The 23,248-nt window shown below is 39.3% G+C and overlaps 1 protein-coding gene across 16 annotated transcripts in view; it reads left to right on the forward strand.

The window, feature by feature from the left end:
• Window position 1: 1 nt before the first annotated feature.
• The window catches only part of pou6f2 (POU class 6 homeobox 2), a 73,407-nt gene continuing 50,160 nt past the window's right edge, over window positions 2-23,248 (forward strand). For 3 of the 16 annotated variants that reach the window (XM_046371378.1, XM_046371388.1, XM_046371383.1), the window contains exons 1-8: window positions 26-53; window positions 307-351; window positions 839-949; window positions 2,727-2,781; window positions 3,230-3,316; window positions 3,503-3,585; window positions 6,482-6,669; window positions 20,866-20,963. In XM_046371378.1, coding sequence (XP_046227334.1) covers window positions 3,308-3,316; window positions 3,503-3,585; window positions 6,482-6,669; window positions 20,866-20,963 — 378 coding nt within the window. In that variant the 5' untranslated portion in view covers window positions 26-53; window positions 307-351; window positions 839-949; window positions 2,727-2,781; window positions 3,230-3,307. The other 13 variants (XM_046371390.1, XM_046371386.1, XM_046371381.1 and 10 more) reach the window with 13 other exon arrangements.

The following is a 23,248-nucleotide window of genomic DNA, read 5'->3' on the forward strand; positions in this document are numbered from 1 at the left end:
ATTGGAGTCCTTTTTTTTCTTGGTCGCGAGATGACACCAACTGTCGAAAGAAGGTGAGGCGAACAAGGATATATTATATATTAACGGAAGCCACGCTAATTATCTCAGTGGTGTTGTTCACCGTTGCTTCTATATTTGTGAAAAACCTTTTCTTGGAACTACTTTTGCGTTTTAAGTTTTTTTTTCCCCCAAAACTTTTTCTTTCACGTTTGTTCATAATTGAGACAACTAAAGAGCAAGTGTCCGTCCTTAAGATTACACATAAGCTAAGCTAACTGTTACCCTGTATTGTTCTTTGTGTTAAAGCTGAAGGTCTAACGCTTGTAACATCTTAAACTACACCAGGAACAGGTAGGATATTCTCTCAACCACAAATCATATCTCAATGGAGTTTTATTTCGCAGACCTTAATTAGTAGTCCAGTCCCCAGGTTGATTGAACAGCTGATGGCTACTGTGATGGGAAATGTTTTTAGATCCTTCAGTGGTGCAAAAGTAACTAACTCTAAATAAATCTTACTGATAATAGTTTAACGTTTTTATAATTACTGATGCATTTTAATGTATGTATCATTAATGTTGGAGCTGGTAGGTCAAGTGAAACTGCTTTTTAGCAAAGTGTCATAAATTTATTTTCTGAATTTGCAAAGTGGAGATCAGATAAACATGAAGCTTAAAGTAAAATACTTTCAAATGTTGACAGTTACTTTCCGGTACTGTATACAAATGTGAATTTATTTATAGATAAATGCATGTGACATAAAAATTATCTAGGAGGTGATGTTCATGCATGTTAGAGAGAGAGAGTCCATTAGCTTATTGGGTTTGTAAAATTCTAGACATTCCAGGATTTGTTGGCCAAATGAATGCCTCAGATAATAGTCGACTGACTCCTGGTCCTTCTTCACTCTGCTGACAGCTGCTTCCCAGAGTCCAGATGAATGCCATAGGTATGATTTGCCTCTTCTTTATTGAGATTGTCTCACACCCCCATCTCGCCTCATCCATCCTCAGGAGAATCCTAATGCACTGATACCAAGGGGGAATAATTTTTTTTTTCTTTACAATCTACTTAGCAATGATTTATTGATTGTGGCTTCCACCCTCACGGAGAATTACCGATCCTTTTTGGGAAATCAGATTTTCACACCTTTCATGAGTGTGTATGTGGCACAGGTCTCCAGAGACGGTATGAAGGGAAACTGACTTTGAGGAGCAGCGGTGTGTGAATCTCTGCGTTGCCACTCCTCTGCTGCCAATGGTATGCCCAGTGGATGGCCCTGTGGTTCCCTGCTGCTCTCTCTATAGTTTTGCATTATTTATTGCTTGATAAATACAGTGTCCGAACTTGATTTCAGTGATTTCATTGCCTTTCAAACCTTTAAACACATGGTTCACCCGCTCTCATATAATAAGCATGCAGGAGCTCCTTTAAGTATTTCACAGAAAAAAAAGGGAAAATAATAAAAACAACCCTTGCCCTCATAGGAGGAGTCAGATTAGTGCGCTGAAAGCTTTGATGCTCCAGAATGTCAGCTTCATGGATCGATCTGGCAAAAAACACACAGACACACCTGACCAATCACAGGCGTCTATCTGTTGTGGACCTGCTGGGCACCGTGGTTTACAAGCTTCAAAGAGCTCCTTTTAATACACTGCTTTGATAGCCCTCAGCCTTCACTGACCCGCCAACCATTCACTGGGGAGCATTTTAGCTTTCATGGAGTAGAGGAGGATAACTGCTGATCATATTAATGAGCATGGAAAAAACTCACCTCAAATATTGGCTATTTATATCGCTGGCCTGCATTTCCAAAACAGTGTCCACCGATGAACTAGATTAACTCACAAATAAAATAATCCAGAAATTTTTAACAGTACTAGTAGACAACTGCATGCATAAAAGTGCTTTGTTTAAAATTGTCACCAAACTACACGATGCATTCGCCATGAGACGGGAACAGTTTAGTTAATAACCCTAAGGGGGAGACAAATCATCACCTACCATACCACTCTGGACACTGATGTCCTGGGATATTTGCCCACAAAAGGGTAATGCAACAGTTATTCAAAATTGGTGATCCCCAAAATAATGTTCATAATGTTCTTGTAATGAAGTTGCACTTTTATGTGAGCATTGTGTTGTGTTAAAGATTAACAAATTTGAGTCTTCTTTGGACATGCAGTCTGACTTGTGTAAAACTATCTTTGTATAAATTAGAGCTCACAATTACATTTCCTTCAAATTCAAATTTACTTTTGGAAAACTGAAAAGGGAAAATGTGACTGAAAAGTTGACACATTTAACTCATTTTACTGCAGTGATGAAGACTATTTGTTTATGGTTAGTATAGTATATTCATTATTATGATCGGATTACAAGGAATACTAACACATTTCCAGGAGAAAAAAAAAACAAATTAGCTTTTCACTGCATGAAGTGCCACATAAATCACTTATGATAAGTCCTGAAGAAAGTTGCCGTAGATTGACTGCAGAGAATACGTGATTTGTGCCTAGAAAACATTTGTCATCTCAGAAATGTCACTGACATAACATTAATGAATTTTTTTGTTTATTTGTGTGTCAGGTTTTATTGTCGCTTAGATTACACAGTCAAATGTTGTTACCTTCTTGTACGTAGGACTGCAGCTGGTGATCATTTTCATTATTGATTAATCTGTGCATTATTTTCTCAATTAATCAGTTAATCTTTTGTCTGTAAAGTGTCTCAACAGCTCAGGTCTAACACTTGTAACATCTTAAACTACACCAGGAACAGGTAGGATATTCTCTCAATCACAAATCAGATCTCAGTGGAGTTTTATTTCGCAGTCAAAGGACTGCAGCTAGTGATCATTTTCATTATTGATTAATCTGTGCATTATTTTCTCAATTAATCGGTTAATCTTTTGTCTGTAAAGTGTCTCAAAATCTCAAAATAGCCTGTTATTGTAACGCACAACCCAAGGTGATATATTCACCTTGCTTGTTTTAATTGACCATCAATCCAAAACCCAAAGATAATCAATTTACTATCATGTATGACAAAGAAAAGGATCAAATTTTCATACATGAAAAGCTGGAGCCAGCAAATGTTTTCTGATTTTGCTAAATAAAAAAGAAAAAAAAAGAACTAATGCAACTAAATGATTAATGAAGTAATCATAGTAGTTTTACTAGTGTGCAGCTGTACTCTCTTCAGCAATTTTGCTGTTTTCTTCACACAGTAACTGCAATATCGCTAAGACCAGACCTCTGTTTGTCCATTGCACTATCACACTATTACGATATTTTCAGCAGTTTGAATGATGCAGGTCAGTGAACGTGCTGTGTCATTTCGTGTTAGTACAAAACAGCGAAGTACATTAATCTTTTGGGATTCTAACTGCTAACTGAATCAGTATGAACACAGCTGTACATACACATTATGAATAACATAAAACAACATTATGACCATACTAAGGAGTGTTGATTGATTTTTCTCTCTGTTCAATAACCAGAGGAGCCTTGAGTTTTGGAGGGGAGTGTGCCAGTCTCAAGCTGAAATCCCTCACCCAGTGTCCCTCTCACTGGGACAGCATTGGTAAGACCACAAGCTATTAGCATGGATATCTGATGACGCTCAGGACTCTCTCCTAACCACTGATTATTCGGCCACTGGGAGTGTTTGGGGAGCACGAGGCAAAGGGGGGGGATCAAGTGCTTTTTCTTGTTCCTGCAACCTGTTCCCTGGCTGTGGCCAGACTGAGTGAACAGAGAGGAACTGAGACAGACCTTCTCCCTCATGTTCCCCTCCTGCCAATCTGCTTACACACACATGCACAGACGGACATTACTGCTTCAACCAAGGATCTGAGGGTTGCTCAGAAAAAAAAAATGAAGATAATCCATTACACATCCACTGCTTAGAATCACTAATGTAATTTCTTATGGTAATTTTTAAAATATCCCTTTTTATTGCGGATTTTTACAATAAGATTACAGTTATCCTATTATGTGTAATTGCATTACTGCCTGAGCTCAAATTAATAAACACACCCAATTTAGTCAGCATGACTGCAAATAGGCAAAGCCAGCTGTTTTTGAAATGAAGTAATTATCAGCTGCATAAGATGGTGAGAGATGTGTTGCCCCCTTATCCTCGAGCCTCAGAGGCCAGGGGAAGATTAGAGCTCTGATCTCATTCCCAGCACTTGTTTGGAGTCTGTCAGGAAGAGAAATGCCAGCATTAGAGAGGTACCGCCACACTCCTGATATGATGAAATAAGGAGAAAAGGGGAAAGGGAAAAAGATGGAGGGATGGACAGAAAGGACCCTGCCCTTCTCTGAAGTGTCAGTAGCTTGTTTATTCTATTTTTCATTGTAGCTGCTGGGGCAAAGATTCCCATTTTTCCTTTATATTTTTCCCCCACCTCGTAACAAAAAAACAAAAACACTGCTCTCATTTTTTATAGGTCTTGCAAACTCGCATGCCCCAGTGAAAATTACATTGTGAAACGGTAGAAATTTCAGGGCTGCCTGTGCTCTCCCCTGTCCCTCTGAGCTTTCAAACAGTCAACAGACTGTGAAGAATAAATAATAAAAAACTATTGATTATTTTGATGACTGCAAGATTCAATTAGGTATTAATTTTGCCCTCCAGTGGACCTATCAAGCAACTCAAAGGAGAGGAGGTAGGAGGTGGGGGTGGACCCAAATGCATGCAGAGTGCGGCCAGGCTCAGACAGAGGGGAAAATGTGTTTACCTCGGCAGGCAGAGACGTGCATTGATGCGCATTGTCCCACATTTAAGTGCTCCACAAATGAAACCCTGATGACTAGTGACATTGTTACCAGGAATATAAGTATTGACCAGCCGGTTCACATTTTTAACGACAGCTTAAACTATTTCCATTGATTAACATTTTCATAGATTATCATGTGTCATATCAAAGAGGACTGATTCCCATGATGAGCACATTAAAAAGACCCCTCTGGGCAGGAACTCATCGACCAACCTGATAAAAGTGGTGGAGGGATATTGATGGGTGCAGGGGCGAGATAAGACTTACCCGTCCCCTTTTTCCTCTCTGTTCCCATATGTGCTGGTCACCTGTCCTTTACTTAGATATATTTAGGTTGGACTTGATTCATAAATAAGGAAGAGGACTGTAGTCCTGCTGCTCTGTGTCTGTGTCTCAGAGCCTGAGGTAGGGTGAACACTGTCTGAGGAGCTCTCCAGTCAGGGGACACAAGGGGGAAGAGACAGAGGGAGTGAAGGAAGGGGGGGAAGCGTGAGTGTGTGTGTGTGTGTGTGTGTGTGTGAGTACGAGGGACAGAGAGAGAGTGAGAGAGAGATGGAGGAGGAAGGAGGCGACATCTCCTGTGCATGTCTTAGGAAGCAACCTCAGGCTTGAATCTGTGGTGGCCACTCAGATACACAAAGGTTGATTTGGCGGCATCTGGCTCAGTAGTAAGCATGTACTAGCTGGTCTGTGCACTGTGGTGGCATGTTTTAGCTGCTATTTGACTGACTTCTACATTTGGACTTTCTGAAAGCCTTTTTTTTGTTTTTTTTACTTGTTTCTACTGGAGCTTTGTTTAGGTAAGAGCAGTTTTCCAACGGATATCAGGAAACTTTACTTTTAATCTTTGTGGAATTTAAAAATACGTATTTCACTATTCTGATGATTGTGTGGCAGGTCTTCTTACAAAGAAAATGCCTTTAAACATGACTTTTTTTATATTTTTAAACTGCAATGTTCCGTTTTATTTCACTTTTCGCTTTACTGGATTTATCCTGTTCCAAGATGTTCAGATTGATAATACTCTAATATCTCGTGTAGATGCTGTTCCTTTTTGTTTGCAAGTGCAGACAAAAAATGAAAATAATTGGGTGAAAATTTTGAGAACATCAGCGACTTCGTCTCTTGTTTAAATCAGGCCTTAAGTTCATGTTTCCCCACACTCTGCTGCAAGTTGTCACCTTTGATCTCATTTTGTGTCCCCATCTATGTGAAAATTGATATAATCACTGGTGTGCATTTTTACTCCAATCTTTAGCTGTAGAATTATATTTATTTCATTTATTTATCAGTGCACAGACAATGGACCTCTTTGTAGACTGCTGTCAGCTTAGTGTTTGCTGAAGATGAGGCACATGTCAGGTAGTAATGAGCCCTTGGAGATAGATGTATCGCCGTTTTAGGGCTGCAGGGTGTAATGGTAAAGCCACGCGATCCGTAACAGTTCTTCACCAGGCAGCAGCCGGCAGTATCAGCGGGGTAGCACCAGCCTCAGATAAAAGAGAGAGCTGGAGAGGGAGGGAGCAGGAGAGAGAGGGAGAGTGATGAGTGAGCAATAGAAAGGAGAAGCTGGGTAGAGAGAGTGAGTAGAGACGTAGAGAAGGAGCCGGTGAGGGTGAGACACCGAAGCACACATAACCAGAGGTGTTTTCTCTTTTTTTTTCTCTCCTCCCGGTTTCCCACCTGGCCTCCCAGCTCCCTCCAGGATCCGATGATTACAGGGCAGCTGAGCAAGCCGCTGCTCTCCCTGCGCAGCGACATGAGCGCGGCAGAACTCCGGGCGGACGACAAAGCGGCCACCCCAGACAGCGATCTGAACGACGAGCCCCTGCTCCTGCCCTCCGAGGCCACGGACAGAGAGGGCACTCCCAGCAAACTGTACGGTAAGTCGGCTCATGCCTTCAATTTGTCTCTTTTTTTCTCTAAAACTGCTGGCTGAGGTCTGATTTAGGCAGCGGCGAGGCGAAAACAGTGGGTGCTGGTGCTGGGACAGGTGTCAGCAGTATCGTTCAGCAAACTAAGTTTAATGCTCTTTTAAAGTAGGGTTATCTTTATGAAGAATTTATTTTATGTCATTAAGATGTTTCACACATCTTTAAACTTTCAGACTTCTGATTTTTTCATAAAATTTGTTTATTTTTGTCATCAGAATAGCTGAAAGTATGCTGACGATACAATAGGTACATATATATATATATATATAGCTGTCCCTTTGGAAGATGCAGCACAAGTTTACTGTACTCCCTATTTTAAATACTTAACAACAACATGAGTGGATAATTGGCATACTTGAATACTGTGGTCTATTTTATCACAGCTGCTTTGCCTGGTTCTCCTTTATGTAAAACACATCTAAGAGTTGGACTGATGCTTAAAAATCAAATTTCACATGTCAGATATTTTGCTTCAACCCCACCTTAATAACCCTGGTGGTGCTCGGTAATAGTAAGTACTTTTTTCCTTAATTCAGATGGAGAAAATGTTAGATTTGTCATTTGTTGGAATTTTAGCAAATTATGCACATAAATAATAACCGAAAACCAGCGCTTTATTATTTGATATATATTTATCTACATTAGATATATCATTATTACTTTTAGATTATTTCAGGAGCTTATCTCCATATTTAGTTTTGTTGTTTGTTTACAGTTATTTTTATTCTTTTGGAATCTTCTTTCACAAATTTTCTTCAAAATTAGCCAATCAGCTCATTATTTTTGCAGTTATCTCATTAATTGAGTGTTCACACTCTATTTTGGTATTTTGCCTAAATCATTCTGTCTGTGTCTGTGTCTGTGTGTGTGTGTGTGTGTGTGTGTGTGTTTTGTGAGCTGTTTAAATCATGTGGACTAATTCAGTCATTGGGTCTCATTATAAATCAATAAGCATAATGATATAAATTACCATTTTTAAATTGTTAAATTGTTATAATGAGAAATATAATGCAGCCCTAAAGTTTTATTTTTCTTGAGATGCCTTCATTAGAGAGATATTATAACCATTAGAAATCATTACAAACTGAATATTTGTATTTTTATAAAATTTGAGTGTTAGGCAACAGATTTAGGAGATTTGTCCTTGTGAAGAGAGCTACAGAATTTAACTTAAATTTCTATATTTAATTTAAAAAGTTTATTATTAGCATCTGTGAAATGTATCCATTTCCCATAAACTATAGAGACATTTTTATGTTCTTCATTTCATATTATATATGAAAGGTCTCTCCTGATTCTGATCAGAGACCTTTCAAAATATTGTGCAAAACAAATTCAAAGGAGTTCCTTTAAAGAGCTGATTTGTTTAACACATCCTCATCATTTGCTCTTTTTGCCAAGTTTTTCATTGTATTTGTTTTTAAGTGGATGCAAGGCGACAAAAATCTCTCTCTAATGGCTTTAGATGTTGGTTTGTGCTTTGAATATTAATACAAACGATCTGATCTCCTCTTCTTGTGATGGTCTGTTTTTCTGTTTCTTAAAGTTAAACTGTTTTGAGTGGGGGGAGGTTTCTGTGTATCTGCATGCCTTAGTGTGTGTGTGTGTGTGTTTGTGTGTGTTAGAGAGAGGTTTTGGCATGTTTTGATTGATTGCTGGCTTTGAATTTATACAGAAAAAGGGCATATTTTTTATTTTGGGGGATTTTAATGAGACTTGTTAATGTAATATGTCACTGTGTCCGGATCTCTCTCCCTCTCGCTCTGTGTTTCCTGGGAAGTGGCAGAGCGTAGTATAAGGCTCATATATTGAGCTTGCCAAATATTTGTGAGCAAAATAAAATAGGACTTTGAACGAGGGATAGCCAGATATTTCTCTCAAACCTCATCAGTGAGAGTTCAGCTGTCTTTTAAATCCTCATTTCAAGAATGAACCGAGGCTGTAGTCTTCTAAACAAGGACTGTGTACTGTGGGATTTGTCTCAGAAGTGTTGCAATTTGGTTTAATAAGCATCAAGTCTCTCCCTCTTATCAGTCTCTATCTGACTCCTCTTCTGCTTCTCACTACTTCTTGTCTCTTTTTTGCATTTACTCTTTAGTTATATTTGAAGTTTTTAGTTTTACATAAATGAAAAGGGGAAATTACAGCCAATAACATGCAGTTATGTAACAGGTTGCTAATTTCTGAAACCATATGATGATGGTTTTTTTTTTGTCTACATTGTGCTTGCAGCTCCCTGATGGCCTAACTTGTGAATTTATTTATTTGTTTTTTTGGGGGAGGGGGGCGGCTCTCTGGCCAGTAGTGAAGCCCTGGGCTGTGCCAGCGGCAGGTTTGTTTTGGGGTACCACTGCCCACATGACCTGTCAGAGAGAAAGGGAGTGATGGGAGAGGAAGGGAATGATGAGGAGAGATGGCACAGTTATGTTCTGCTAGGGGAAATAGGAAGAAAGTATACATGAGAAAGAGAGAGACAGAGAGTGTGTGTGTGTGTGTGTGTGTGTGCGCATGTGTGTGTGCAGGGGTGAAGAATAGAATCAGGATCTTTGTATACTTTTTCTTACACGCTAGCAGATAAAAAGGAAATGCATGGTAATTGCTCACTCACATTGTTTTTTTTGGCGCAGTCAAGATATAGGATGGTGTTCTCTTTGTTGCAGAGACGGTGTTGTTTCCTGTTTAGTTGAACATCGACAGATTATTTTGGAGACTTGTGTGAACTGAGTTGAGTCGGGTCTATGAAACCTGTCCAAAACCAATTGAGCGTAACAAATGTGGACATAAAGGTAACAACAAAAGACATTTTAAGAATATCTCATTTTTACGTAATGAGAAGTAATGCATCTGAAGGTATTTTGGCCCTTTCAAAAGCTAAACTTTATGTAATGCGTGTTGCTTGTACTTGTGCATCTGGCTTGCGAAGAGATGGTATTGAATTTGCAATCCTCACTCTATTATCAACATGAATGCTACTGATATGAAAATAATTCGGAATTGAGCCTTTAAAAAGGCTTTATATTGTTTAGTCAATTTCTTTGTGTGGTTCAGAACTGTACAAAAGCCACAAAGATTCCTCCCTTTTAGTTGCATTATGGTGAAGAGCTAAGGGGTAAAAGAAAACTGGAGTCCTCTCTGATAGAATGCTCCAATTTCATGATTGACGTCTGCACACAAAACAGCACAATTCAGCACACACTAATGGTTGTAAGAAATGCAAATCAAGTTGAGACTTAATGTGTTTTCTTAGAATCCAAGTGCTACTGTATCTATTGCGTTAACAGAACAAAAACTTCTTAAATGCAGAGAAACTGAAGACATTTTGACTAAGTTTGGAGTAGTTTAACTACAGCTAACTAAAAGTGTTCTTTCTGGTTAATGACTAAAACAGTTGTGAAGTGTTCTGCTGAGGACAACCTCAAGATAAGTACTCCCTCCCAGAAAATATGAAGTGTAATACACTATCTATTGTCATTGGGGCTGCTTGCACAAATGGTGTGATAAACATGCACTCCTGTATGATCTTGAATCTTCAGTTCTGCAGAATTGTCACTTTCTGAGCTTTGACATAGCTGTGAGTGCCATGTATGTGTTTTCATATTTAGAAAGCCTGCCACAACTTTTCTTTCCTACAGAATTGATGTATGCCTTAAGTTTCTGCTAGTATGAAAAGGAGAAGTCAGTGGGAGACAATGACAGTAGCGGTCATGTTTGTCTACAGTAAATTGTCCACCTTCTATACACCCACCTCATGCTTACTGCACTGGTGAAAGGGTCGTTCTCCTCCTAAAAGCTTGCCTGTGCAAATAGTCTTCCACTTCAGCTAACAGGGGCTACGAGGCACCACAAACATCCTGCCCCTTGTATTTATTCCTAGTAGAAGTGGACATTAGGTGGGAAAGCGGTGGTTAGTAGGGCAAGCAATTTTTTCAAAGGACGAGATGGTGTTGGATGCGTACAGTTTCTGTCTTCTCTTCTCAAGCAAATCTCCCCCTTTCAGACATCAACAGACAAGATAATAAGACACTCAGAGCACAATTCCGTATTATATTCAGCAACCAAAGGCTCATCTCTTGTCAGTTTGCATTTACTCTCCCAAGGATGTGACGCTTCTATCATCATGCTGTCAAAGAGAGCCAGGCTGGAACGACAGGAGCACTCATTTCATACACTTACTGTCTACATGAAATGGTCTGCACTTATACAGATTCTGCCAAAATGGTGGAACATTTTCGCAAAGGTCACCTAGAGACCCCCCTTCCCAAAATGAATCTTTCATTGATTCCTGGTATTGGAGGTCATTTAGAACAAAAAGTCCTCACCAAATGCATTTCTGTTGTAATGGCGCACTACATTTGTGCGTATTCTAGACTTATTAAGTTTCACTTGAAGTGAGATTGCTGGATTAATGAACTTAATTTTATATGGACTGTTCATGGACTAGTCACTCACACAGGACTGTCTTTATTTTAGAGAGTATTTTGTTGCAGTACTTAAGTGCAGGTTTAAACAGTTTTTTCAATGTGAATGTTTCATCTATGGTTTTTTAAATTTTGGGCTCATCAGAGGTTTTGAGTTTAACCATGTTGTTATCCACTTTTTAACTGATAAGTGACTAAATTTAGTTTTTTTTTTATTTTCAGATTTTTGAGTGCATCCTTGATGGACGCTGCTGTTTCACTACTCACAGCTAAAAACAAGAAAAAGTAAACTAATTGTGGACAGTGGAGGGCTTCAAAAACACTAAAGAAAAGCATTAACTCTTTGACTTTGGCAAACAAAAACAAAACAAATTTAATTATTATTATTATTTGTATTTTAACATTTAAGATAGTAATTTTAATGTATCTAATTACTTGAATACACCATATTAGACACAAAACAGAACTCCTGTATTTCTTGCAGAATTTTCTTTTGTGTTTGGAAATTCATACACACATCATGTAGACACACAGAGAGACGCGCACATACACACATTGCTGCAGGCACGAGTTCTTATTATTTTTGTGTAATCAGCTTAGTGAGCAGGATGCATGGTGGGATAGGCTGCTTACTGATGCAAAGAGCCTAGTAATGTTGTGTGGTGAGGTTAAGTAATAAAGTGGTGCAAACCCAGTGCTGAATGGGCCACGCTGAGTAAATAAAAGTGGATAAAGGAGATGGAGGGAGAACAAGTCTCTCCCCAGGAGGTCGATCTCATTATGGGGATTTCAGCTGTCTGCGCAAACTTGAAAACAAGCTTAATGCATGCTTATAAAGCAGGTGTAATACATTTGCTTATATGCCCACAGTGCCCATGGCTACAGCAACACAATCACTGTGTGGCATGGAGGACATGGGGGATGAGCACAAGATGGACTTCTTGTTTTCAATGCAAACAGCAGCAAAGGTCATCAGGTTTTATGGATGCTTGGTTATGCAGAAATGACACTCAGCAAGACAACCTACTTCAAAAAAACTGACAATATAATTCTTCCTGTTGTTTGTATAGTTAAAGTTAAAAAGATTATTTGTGCCATGACTAGAAAGTATTCCAAAGAAACCCACGTTGCAAGTTCCGTAGTTGGATAGCTGTGGAGAAAATAGATTGGATTTCAATATGCATTTATTTCAGCTATGCACTTTCTTTAAGTTGGGAAATCATTTTCAAAAAAACTTATATGTTGTGTAGTATGTGCTCCATAACCAATATCAATAAGCCTTTCATGTAAGCTAACAAAGAAGCATCACATCTCCTGGCACGGACACGGTTGGTGTTGTTGAGATGTAATTGAAGCTGCAAGGGTCACATTTTCGGAATAGAAATTACAGTCTTGTCTTTGACTTGTGTGGCGTGAACCAGAGATGCATCCCACAGCCCTTGTGTCCTTCACAAGCCTTTATTATTTATAACGCTCGCTCTTTGAGCAATGACCAGTACTAATGCATAACCTTCTGTCCTTCTGGCTGATTCGCTTCCTTTGAAACCAAAGATTGAGGCAGGAGAAGTGGGTGTATGGTGGATGAGTCTGGGGTGTGGGCGGGCGGAGGGGGTGGGCAGGATAGGGCAGTAGAGATCCAGGCTATCGAGAAGTTATTATGTTTTTCCCTTTATATCTGAGGATGTGGAATAACACTGTGATGATTCTTTTCTCCAGAATAGAGTTATGTGCTTCAAAGCAATACTATTTCCTGACGTCCCTCCTTCCACTATTTGTCTACTCCACAAGAATAATGTGCTGGGAGGGGTGGAGTGAGTGTGTTTTAGCTACATGATTATTTGCTTGTTTCCACCTTTACCCACCCACTTCTGTAAATATCATCGCAACAGGAGAACACAGTAACATATAATACAGGACTTTGTTCAGATCAACTCATTTCTGGATAAACTGTGTTTAGCTCAGGTACAGTGGAGGTAAAGATATACTCTTGTGCAGCTTGTATCACCTGATGTTATCCTATAGTGATTGAGCCTGTGCTGCTGCGCTGGTGTGATCCATTGTTATTATACCTCCATGACAGAAGGAATGGGTGAGGGGGGGGAGTGGAGGCTTTGAGGGGTAAGGGGTAGAAAGTGGGACATAGGCAGCATTAGTGGCAGATAGCCTGGGGGGCCCAGGCTGATGTGTCAGGCTTGACATGTGGGTGTCTAGCCCCCCACACGCACACACACATACACACACACACTCACACTGAACTGCCCTCACACCCCACTGGCTATTTCTAAATGTCCTGCAGTTGACCAGAAGCAGCACAGGATGGACAAAATCCAAAAAGATGCTGCTTTTGACATGATTGCCGTTTGAGGGTAAACTGTGACTCATGATCATTTTTATTATCATTTAATCTAATTCAGTTGAAAAATGATAATGGATTCAGCTTTTGTTGATTAACTAAATGACTTCCAGCTTTAGTCAAAAATATTTCTCCATTTAGAATTTGTAAGTTTGTGCAAATGCTTTGTTCAATTAGATTTCGTTCTGCAACTATGGCTTATTCTCATTTCTGTTTAATCTGCCAGTCATTGGCTTGATCAATCAATTTGACATTTCTTTGATAAAACTAAAAGCTAATACTATTTTCAAAATCCCTAGATGATGTCTTCAGATGTTTTGTTTAGTCCACTCAGCAGCCCAAACCCAAATATATTTACTTCACATAATATAAAACAGAAGAACAACAAATGCCCGTAATAGAAGAGCAGAAAAAAATTTGAACCCAAAGATTGTTTTATTTTGGCGTGAAAGGGAACTTTGGTTATCGAAATCAATTAATTTTTTGTTGATGAGCAAAGTGATTGATAATAATTTCAACTCTTGTCATGAGAGCCTTGGGTTATACTGAGATACAGAGAGGAAGGCGTTCATTCAGCACAGGGTTACAGGCTGCCGGCAGCAGAATCCTATTTACAGCAAATATCATTTAAGTAATTTAGGAGGAGGAGCAATATTGAAGCAGGCATCTCCTAAAAGGCTTACAGCTCTCTAAAGCTAGTCTTCATCTCAGCATCCCTCCTTCACTGATGGCCATAAAAGGATGAGGAATAATTTGGATTGTTATTTGCCTCTTTCAACCCTGAGCTAATCAGGTTGACATTGCTTTGGGAATGAGGAGGACGCACCATAACAGATGTGCTCACGTGCAAAGTGTCCCCAGTCCCCTGTGACCATCCGACGCAGAAGCCCTCTTTTCCCCCCTCCCTGCTCCTCCTCCATTCCTCTTCCCTGTCTCCATCCTCCTCTCTCCATCACACCATCTCTCCTTCTTGACCTTTGAAATGGGCATTGCCTCTTCTCACCAATTTACCTCCCTCTGGTCCCTCTTGTGCTTGTGCTGCTTCCATCTCCACTCCAGCATCAAGGGAGAGACAGGTAAGAGCTGGAGCAGAGCACTCTCATGTCAGAGAGCCTTTTGGTGGAGACCTGTGGCCATGAATGAGAGCATAAGTGTTGAGAGCGCAGGGTCCTTCCCGCTTTAAGTATCGTTTGCATGCAGATTCTCCACCCATTCATCAGGGACTGGCTTACCTCTACACATTGAAGTGTACTATTTTCTTTTGTTTACACTGAAATCCTCCAGCCACTGGAGACGTATATTACACCATTGCATCCATTTCCTCTTTGCCTGTCCTTCTCCTCCTTCTTCTTCTTCTTCTTCTTCTTCTTCTTCTTCTTCTGCCCTCTGAGTCTTCTCTCTTCTGCTTGTGGCTTACCAATCACCCCAGAAATAGTCACAGAACTGCTGAGGTGTAAAATCCTTTCTGTTCAGCACACTCCACAGCACCACTTCCTATGTAATTCCTTAACTCCATAATTTCACTTTGTGCCAGAATAATGAATGAGACAGGTTTTTTTTTTTTTGTTTTTTTGTTTTTTTTTTACCTCCCATGTAAGGTCTATGCCCTTGCGTGATATGGAATCAGGCTTTCATCTCGGGGGGCCGGGAGAGCTTGCCATGGCCTCTTCTCCGTCTTGCCCTGTGCTGGGCTCTTAATTAAGGAAATGACAGCCCTCCTAGCAGCAGCAGAAGCCATAATGTAACTAATAGTTTTACAGCAGCTACTCAAAAGTCAGTCTCTGGTGATTTTCTATCCCCAGAAATACTATTGAGCTATAGCAGCTTCTCCACCTCAGTCTCTAAACAGAGTATTACTTCCCTGCTGGCCCAGAGGGAGCCATCCGACTAAGAGCACCTGGAGTTATTGGCAACAGATTATGCCCTGTGTTATTGTTGAGGGCTTTGGTGGGAGTAATGAAACACTGGGCTAAATCACTGGTGATTTTGGCCGTCTTGCATTCGACATGAAGTTAAGTAAATCGCTGTAAAGCCCACGTTGCATATCATAGGCTGCTCTCTTTCATACACCACCACGCCCTGTACGCAACATTACTTTTTGGACTTTACTTCCAGGCTGCTTTAGATAGAAAAATGAAAGTGAAATGATCTGCCCCTCTACAGTTCTTTTTGCCTCAGCTCTCTGTGCTATGCCACATCAACTTTACAAGTGGTATTAACAAAATCAATAGCCAAACAATCTGGGACAATTGGTTGTGTATTGATGGAATTAAACCTTGTGTATGATGTGGCTTGTTGTTTATCTGGGCCCATTTTTTACGCTTCAATAGCTCAAAGTTCACTGTACAACAGACACAATGCATCAACAGCACAGCACACGTTTGATATTGAAAATTATATTACTGTGCATGTTTCTTGTGCTATGATAATTACCTCAACTTCAATAAGACAATTCATCAGAACAATTAAAAATGTAATTAACTTATAATCCTTAGTCTTCTTAAATATGTTCACATGTGAAATTATTTTCCATGGACTCGAATTCAGTGACAAAATGATTGACAACATCTTAATAGCAAACACATGCACTCAGCCAGACATTTTTCAAAGGACCATTATAAAATGGGTTTGGCTGTTCATTCTGAATAGGCTGAATCGTTACCAGGCCTCTCTCGTACGTTTGACAACTTACATAATGCATTTCCACTAAAATAACTTAAGTGTTAAAGCTTCTTTTATGGGCAAAAATTGATTCATAAATGCACTGAGGCGAAAGCTAACATGAACACAAAGCTTTCTATTTTATTCAGGCTGTCAATGTATGAAGCAGTTGCATTAGACAAGGTGGCATGCTGATTGCTTTATGAAATCCAGGCTAATTGTTTTGTGGTGTAGTCCTTGGGGCACCCTGCCTTAATACAGGCCGAATGCAGTCAAATAAATATAGCTCTTTGCACCCCCCCACCCCTTCACACACGCACCCAACACACACACACACACACACACACAGCACAGAGAGCATTGAAAGTCGCTCGCCAGTGGCCACTTTGGTGATCAATGAAAGAGAATTTATATAGTGGTGGATATTGGCAATATTTCCATGACATAAGTGACACCAAATTGCACTCTGTACCCTGCAATAAATAATATTTCACTTAAAAAAAAAAAGTGAAGTGAAGAAGTGAATATATCATCACGTCACAGTCAGTAAGTGTGTGGAATTCATACGACTTGTGTTTCGTGTGATTAGATGGGTCCTCTTACCTTCAGTCAAGCCAATGAAAAACATAACACACATAACACAACATATATATGAGTTGTTGTTTTTCAGAATGAACGTTTAAGGGCACTTAAAAAAGTAAACTGTTCAACAAAGAAATGAGGCCTGAATGTCCTAGATAAGTGTGACGCTATGTTGAATGTGCATCGCCTGTTCTTTCATCCGTTTGGCCTCTTCTTTCATCTCTCCTCACATCAATACCACTATGTCCATTCATTCCATTTTATTCATTGTGTAACCTGCGTATAATCGTGGCATCAAAGGACCTTCTTTTCAGAAAACTCTCTCTTTTTTCCCCTGTATATAGTATTAATTTCTATCTGGAAATCCATTCAAGATTCATTCACACTGGATAAGTACATTTCTCTTTTAAAGAAAAGCAAAACATGTACAAAGATTTTGGTAATAAAAAAGAATTGAGGATTGACTCCCTGGATATTTCTCCTGTCAGCTATTTAATTTAGTTAAAGAAATTACACAAATCCTTTGGGGGAAGATGTGCATGTGTATTTATTTATTATTGATTTTTTTCCCCCGCAATAAGTGTGTTAACGTTACACATATTTGCAAGGGGATGAAGCTTTCTAAGTTATTGTGAAATGATGCAATGAAAGGCATCAAAGAATCGTTATTCAGAAAGTCTCCCGCTCTGTTTATCAGATAGAATACATTATTCACAGCCAATATCTTAACTCCAGCCAAGAGCCATACTGTTTAGAGCCTATTGATGATGTTATGTAGTCTCATTCCTTCATTATAGCGGAATATCTTAATTTAGCTGATTGGCTTTGTTATGATGATAACCAGATAATTCACTGGTGTAAAAGTTGTTCAGTAGCACTGCTGGGTTTGTTATTGTTATCACTGTGTGGAGCTGCATTTAGAGAATTGCCTTTGAGATGAGGGGAAAGTATGAGTTGCTATAAATGAAAATCTGACTGTTTCAAGTCAGCAGGAAAGAAATTACTTTAATTTGATAACGTTCAAAGTGAGAATTAACTTCTTAGAGACAATAGCTCTAATTAAATCCAGTAAAAAATGTATGGCCTCCTAATACCCACTCTCTAAAATAAATGTGAAATTATACAGGAGATTATGATGATACTGTGCTTTATCTTAAGCTTTATATTGATCGTAATACAGCCACAAAGTCTTTCCTGCTTGTTCAGATAGATCTTAATTCCTGATGCAGAGTACACAGGGTGGGGCTGTGATCCATAATGGGTGAAATAATTGGTGAAAAGAGACTGGCTTGTCAAAATATCCACTGCGTCGCGAGGTTGATAAGCGAGAGGATGTGGACCTTCATCGAGATGCAGAGCCAGCCAGCCAGAGGTAGAAACCAGCTAGAAAAGCAGGCTTCCCCTTGGGCTTTCACATCAACCATCAAATGCTTGAGGTTTCATAGGTCATGCCATTCACCAATTATTTGGATTTTATGTAAAGATGAAATGATTTTAGTTGGCGGAGGGGAGCTTAAAATGTGATGCACAAATATACTTGACAGGCAATGAGATCTTGCTGGCAAGGCTATTCAATAGTATGTTTTGTATGAAGCTTCTATTAAATGCCTAGAAATCACTGCCTGTATGTTTAACAAGAAAAAGCCTATTCATCCTTGAATAGAAAGACACAATACACCAGGGCTTTATTCTTTATTTAAAAGCTGCGATATTCCATTTAAGAAAATCGATCTTACAGTGGAAATGTAATCACATTTTTTTAATTCAGTGCCAACATTGTGCAGTTTAACAAGGCTGTGTGGCCTTCAAACGTGTTTCCACTTGGTTGACTTGACTTCTTCTACAAAATCCACTTTACTCAGGGGAAGAGCTGTTTTATTGAGGAGACAGCGCATTTAAAATGTTTATTCACTTTTTGAGAGAGTTTTTGTGTGTACGTTCCAAACAGAATCATGCTAACCTTTGTGTGAAATTATCACATTGGGGTTTTTAATTTTTTTTGGTTGTTGTTGTTGTCTTTTTTTTTCTTTTGCTCATAAATGGGCTTAACAAGAGTTCCAAGCACTCATCTGTACTTAAATTTTTACAGAACCGCTTAATTCACATGTTGTGGAGTTTCTCAACTCTACAGTACATTTAACTCTACATATAATGTTAATGTATAAAGTTTTTGATCATGATCATGTTTTCTGCTGTGGGATTGCAGGAATCATGCAAATATTAATGAAATAACTGGAGTTGTGAAGTTCCCGAAAACTTGGATTGAATAAGATACCATCAACATCCAAGTTCAGAGAAAACATTTTTACAAATGTATTTATATTCATTATTATTGTGTTATGTATTGTTTATTTATTGAGAGAAATTGATTCAAATGTTGCAGAATCCTGATTGGTGCATGGACATATGTGACATTTCTTTCTTGCATGTATGCCTGCCCGTTACAAAGCAGTGAGAGGAGTACAGACAAAAAGTAATCTCTCAGGTAACGTAACCAAAACAGTTTCAACTTTGGCAGAAAATGTTTTGTTCATGTAGGACCCCATCACTCAGGATAAAAGCAGAAGAAAAAAATAGATTTTCAGAGCTTGTAGGTCAATTATGTGAGGCATTACTGAAGAAAACAATGCTTTCAGCCCTCTGTCACTAATTGATATACAGTATGAACACAGCAATTCAATTTATACTCCGTCCATGCTTGCACATTTTGTCTATGGAAATAATTTCATGGCAGTGAGTGGTTATGATCAGAGCAGTACAAAAAAGTGTGGTCTCTAAAAACTGTAAACTCAGTCAGAGCGAAAAAGGAAGGAGGATTATTCAATCCGGGTTGAGGATTTATAAAACATGGCAGTAGGCATCAAAAAAGGCCTGAAGTTGTCATTGGCACCAAGACGAGTCGCTGTGCAGATATGAGCCGCTATATTGACAGCCTGTCAGTAAGCAAATAGCGGTCCTTGTAAATAATAATACACAGTTTTAGCACATTCCTACAGCTCTGTTTCCTCACCTTAACCACCTTAGTCATAGTCAATCAACAGCATCTTTTCAGATGTTTTCTGGAGTCTCTTCTTGAAAATCACGAGGTTGCCTTGTGTTTTGTACCTTGCACCACCAATCTGTTTTGTATTGTTTTAGAGTGTGAAAATCAGTTTATAATCAATCACAAAAAAAAAAACACTTTTAGAAAATAAATCTTGATTTACCCATGTTCACCAGACTATTGTTTTGGTTGAAGTTTGTGAACATTCTTGCTTCAGTAAGATCTAAGTGCCCCTCACATTAAATTCTTGAAGCTTTCAGTTTTCTGGCGTTTTAAATGGATACTCCTAGAAAATCAAACGAAGAAGTTTTTAGTCAGGTGGTTTTTATGTTTTTCTTCCGAACAGTCATTTTGGTGAAAGACATCTTAGCAACATTTAATTTTTCTGACAGTTCTTTCTGCAAGATTTACTCGTCTTTGCAGTCCACAAGCCTTTGTGTCATCATTGAGGCATCGTACGATCTCGATATCGTTGAGGTCAAAGGCTGAGGGTCAAAGCAGCCTTTCAGACCTTTTAGAGCAGTCCACATTTGGTCCACTACCAAGTGATTCTGTGAGATAGGCATTGCTATGATATCCAATCGTTGGTGTTCTTTATTTTCCCTGCAGCCATCAGCAAGCTTATTATCATGTCCCTGTCTGCTCCGTTCCACTCTGCCCTCATAGCAAACAGGTCTAATTGTGTCTCATAGCTGCAGGCTCAGAGTGGAGGGGGGAGTGGGTTTAGATGAGTGATACTCAGTGATGTAAATGGCTGAATAATATGGCCCCGGTGTTTGCAATGGAGCTCTATCTCTCAGCTTTAATCTAGGCCATCGGGGACCAGCTAGTATGCATCATCCCCCTTCAGTGAGCCTCTCTGCTGGTTGGTAATTTATTCAGTGCTACAGTGGTTATTGATAAAGCACTTAAATACAAATTCCCCTTCTTTCCCAAGTGCCTTCCTCTGAACTGTGCAACACTCTCCTTTGTGATATCACAACGTGGTCTGTGTTGTTTGTTGATCTACTTATGTTGTCTGTGTTGATCTAAGGTGGGCTCTTTTTTGTCTCTTTTTCTTTCCACTTTCCTGCCTGTTGCTCTTCCAGGAGCTCGTGATGGTTCAGTCCAGTCTGACGCCAGCAGCAGTCCTTCTGAGCAGAGTCAGCTGGGCCAGTCCCACCCAGGATACCCAATGGGTCCTCAGGTGAGTGAGGGGAAATGCAACAAACTGAACCCAAACTTAAAACACTCTTTCTGTTTAATCAATGTTGATGTGAACACATTGTAAGTAAATATTTTTGACAGAGGCTTTTCGAAAATTATGCCTGCACTCAGTCAGCCTGCCTCTCATCAAGCTTATAGATTTCTGTAGAGATTTCATTAAAGTGAACTGGTTTAGCAAATTTTTACACAAACAAATATAAAATTATTTGTTTTTTTCTAAAATTCCCAAAACAAAGTACTATTACAAAAAAATAAAGCAACTGTAAATAATAATAACCAGCACTCACAAAAGAAAACAGTTTTGCAAATCTATTAATGATCAACCTATAATTGCAAATAAAACAATGAAACACCCAATAAAAATCTAACACAACAAATTAAATAAGAAATCATATTTCTTAAATAACCTTAAAAAAATGTGTATAATGTGCACAAAAACAAAAGCGACTAAAACTAACTCCCTATGTTGCAAGTACTGCACAAAATAAAATATTTTAGGGATTTATTTGTTTCTCATGAAAGATGTGGTGGTGGCAGTTTCTTCCGTCTGCTCTCTTTAGGAAAATTAAAATCCACTTAAGGACTTCTGCTGTTCTCACTATTTTCAAAGCCCACCATGCATCCACGCTGTTCTAACTCACTTCAGACCTCTGAAACCTGTCTGCTCCACACCTACAAATATCAAGAAGGAAGGGGACTCCAGACATTAAGTGTAATGCTTAAATTAGGTCTCAGAGAGAAAATGTTCAGGCTTAACATTAAGCAGGTTAAAGTATGACTGCAAAGTCATAATCCCTCCATGTTAGACTGCGTTAATTGTCTGTTCCTTATCTCTCCTCAAATGGTCTTTGATTTTAAGGCCATGTCGATTAATGTAGGAACAGTTTGGAGGGTATGAAATTAAAACTCACAATATTTTCAGCACTTTGTAAGTTTCAAGGGAGGGCCAAGTTCTCTGATTGGTTATTGCATCCTTCTTTCTGGTGATGAGCTGTCCCGTTCTCCCCTTTTCTGTTTGGCGTTGGCTCTGTCACAGTTCATTTTTCTGCCTACATGAGCCTTACTGCTCTATCGAGGACAACTTTTGCTCACGTACAGAATGAAAGCACTTTAAGGAGCTAAAACAAGTTTGGTATACCTTTAGTAAAAGAAAAATTGACAATGTTTATTCTAATGACAGTGATAATGACGGCAAAATTAATGTGTTTTTTTATGACAACAATGAAATCACTGATTTAGTCTTGCTACATTCATATTCTTGAAGTGCATGTGGTGAATGAAACAAAAAACATAAACATCCTCACTGAATGCCAGGCCTTGAATAATTTGGAACTAAATGTGAAATCATGAAGTATTTTGTCACCAAGCATCACGTTCAGATGTAACAGAGTTGTGGCACTAATGAGCTGACAATGCAAGCCTTGTCAAAACAAGCAGGGGAGCAAAGAGTCTGAGCCTGCAGCCCTGTTAATAGCTCAATCAGGAATTGTCCTATCTGATTGGATTTATTGGCCTGGTGGCTCTGCGATGTTTAATGAACATCTATCTCATTAGTGTTGCTCAATGTCACCGCTCAACACACATGAGAACACACACACACACACACAACACGAGCACACACAGCATCAGGTTTCCTCCACACTCCTTAATAAGGCCATTCTCCCTGCTCTTAGCGTTACTCAATGACAGCCAATCCTCATCAGGATAAACAAAAGAGGAAACATGAGAGCCGGAGAGCTGTTCAGTTTTGCTGGGCAGGTTTATAAGGAGGAGAAATCCCAAGTGAAAGAGTCAATCTGCTGCAAGTGGAGATAAAGAATGAGCTTAATTAAAAGCACTTTTCTGATTACAGGTACCCTCACTGGTCAAAGCTGCTGTTTTGGTAATAGATAAGAAATAAGCACAAAAGGGAAAGCATCTCCAGCAGCAGTTAGAGTCTGAGCCTCAGCAGGCGGCTCTCAACAGTCACCATCTAATATATTAATGCTGTCAGTACAGTCTCTGTGAAGCTAACACTTTTCAGAAACAAAGGCGCTCCGCATGCCATACCCAATTCTCTTGTTCCAGGATCAATATGTTTTGATAGATTCTCGCTCCAGAGCCGGATATTGTTCGAACAACCATTATCCGATGGTAGTTTACCCAACATGAATCCACCTTCCTTCTGTTTCCCACTCGCAGTTAGGATGACAAAAGTCTGCTATCTGGGTGATTATAGGCAATTTCTCAGTGCCAGAGCTGCCAAGCAGATAGAAGGGCCTATTC

The sequence above is a fragment of the Scatophagus argus genome, chromosome 18, assembly GCF_020382885.2.
Source record: "Scatophagus argus isolate fScaArg1 chromosome 18, fScaArg1.pri, whole genome shotgun sequence".
Classification (NCBI taxonomy): domain Eukaryota; kingdom Metazoa; phylum Chordata; class Actinopteri; family Scatophagidae; genus Scatophagus; species Scatophagus argus.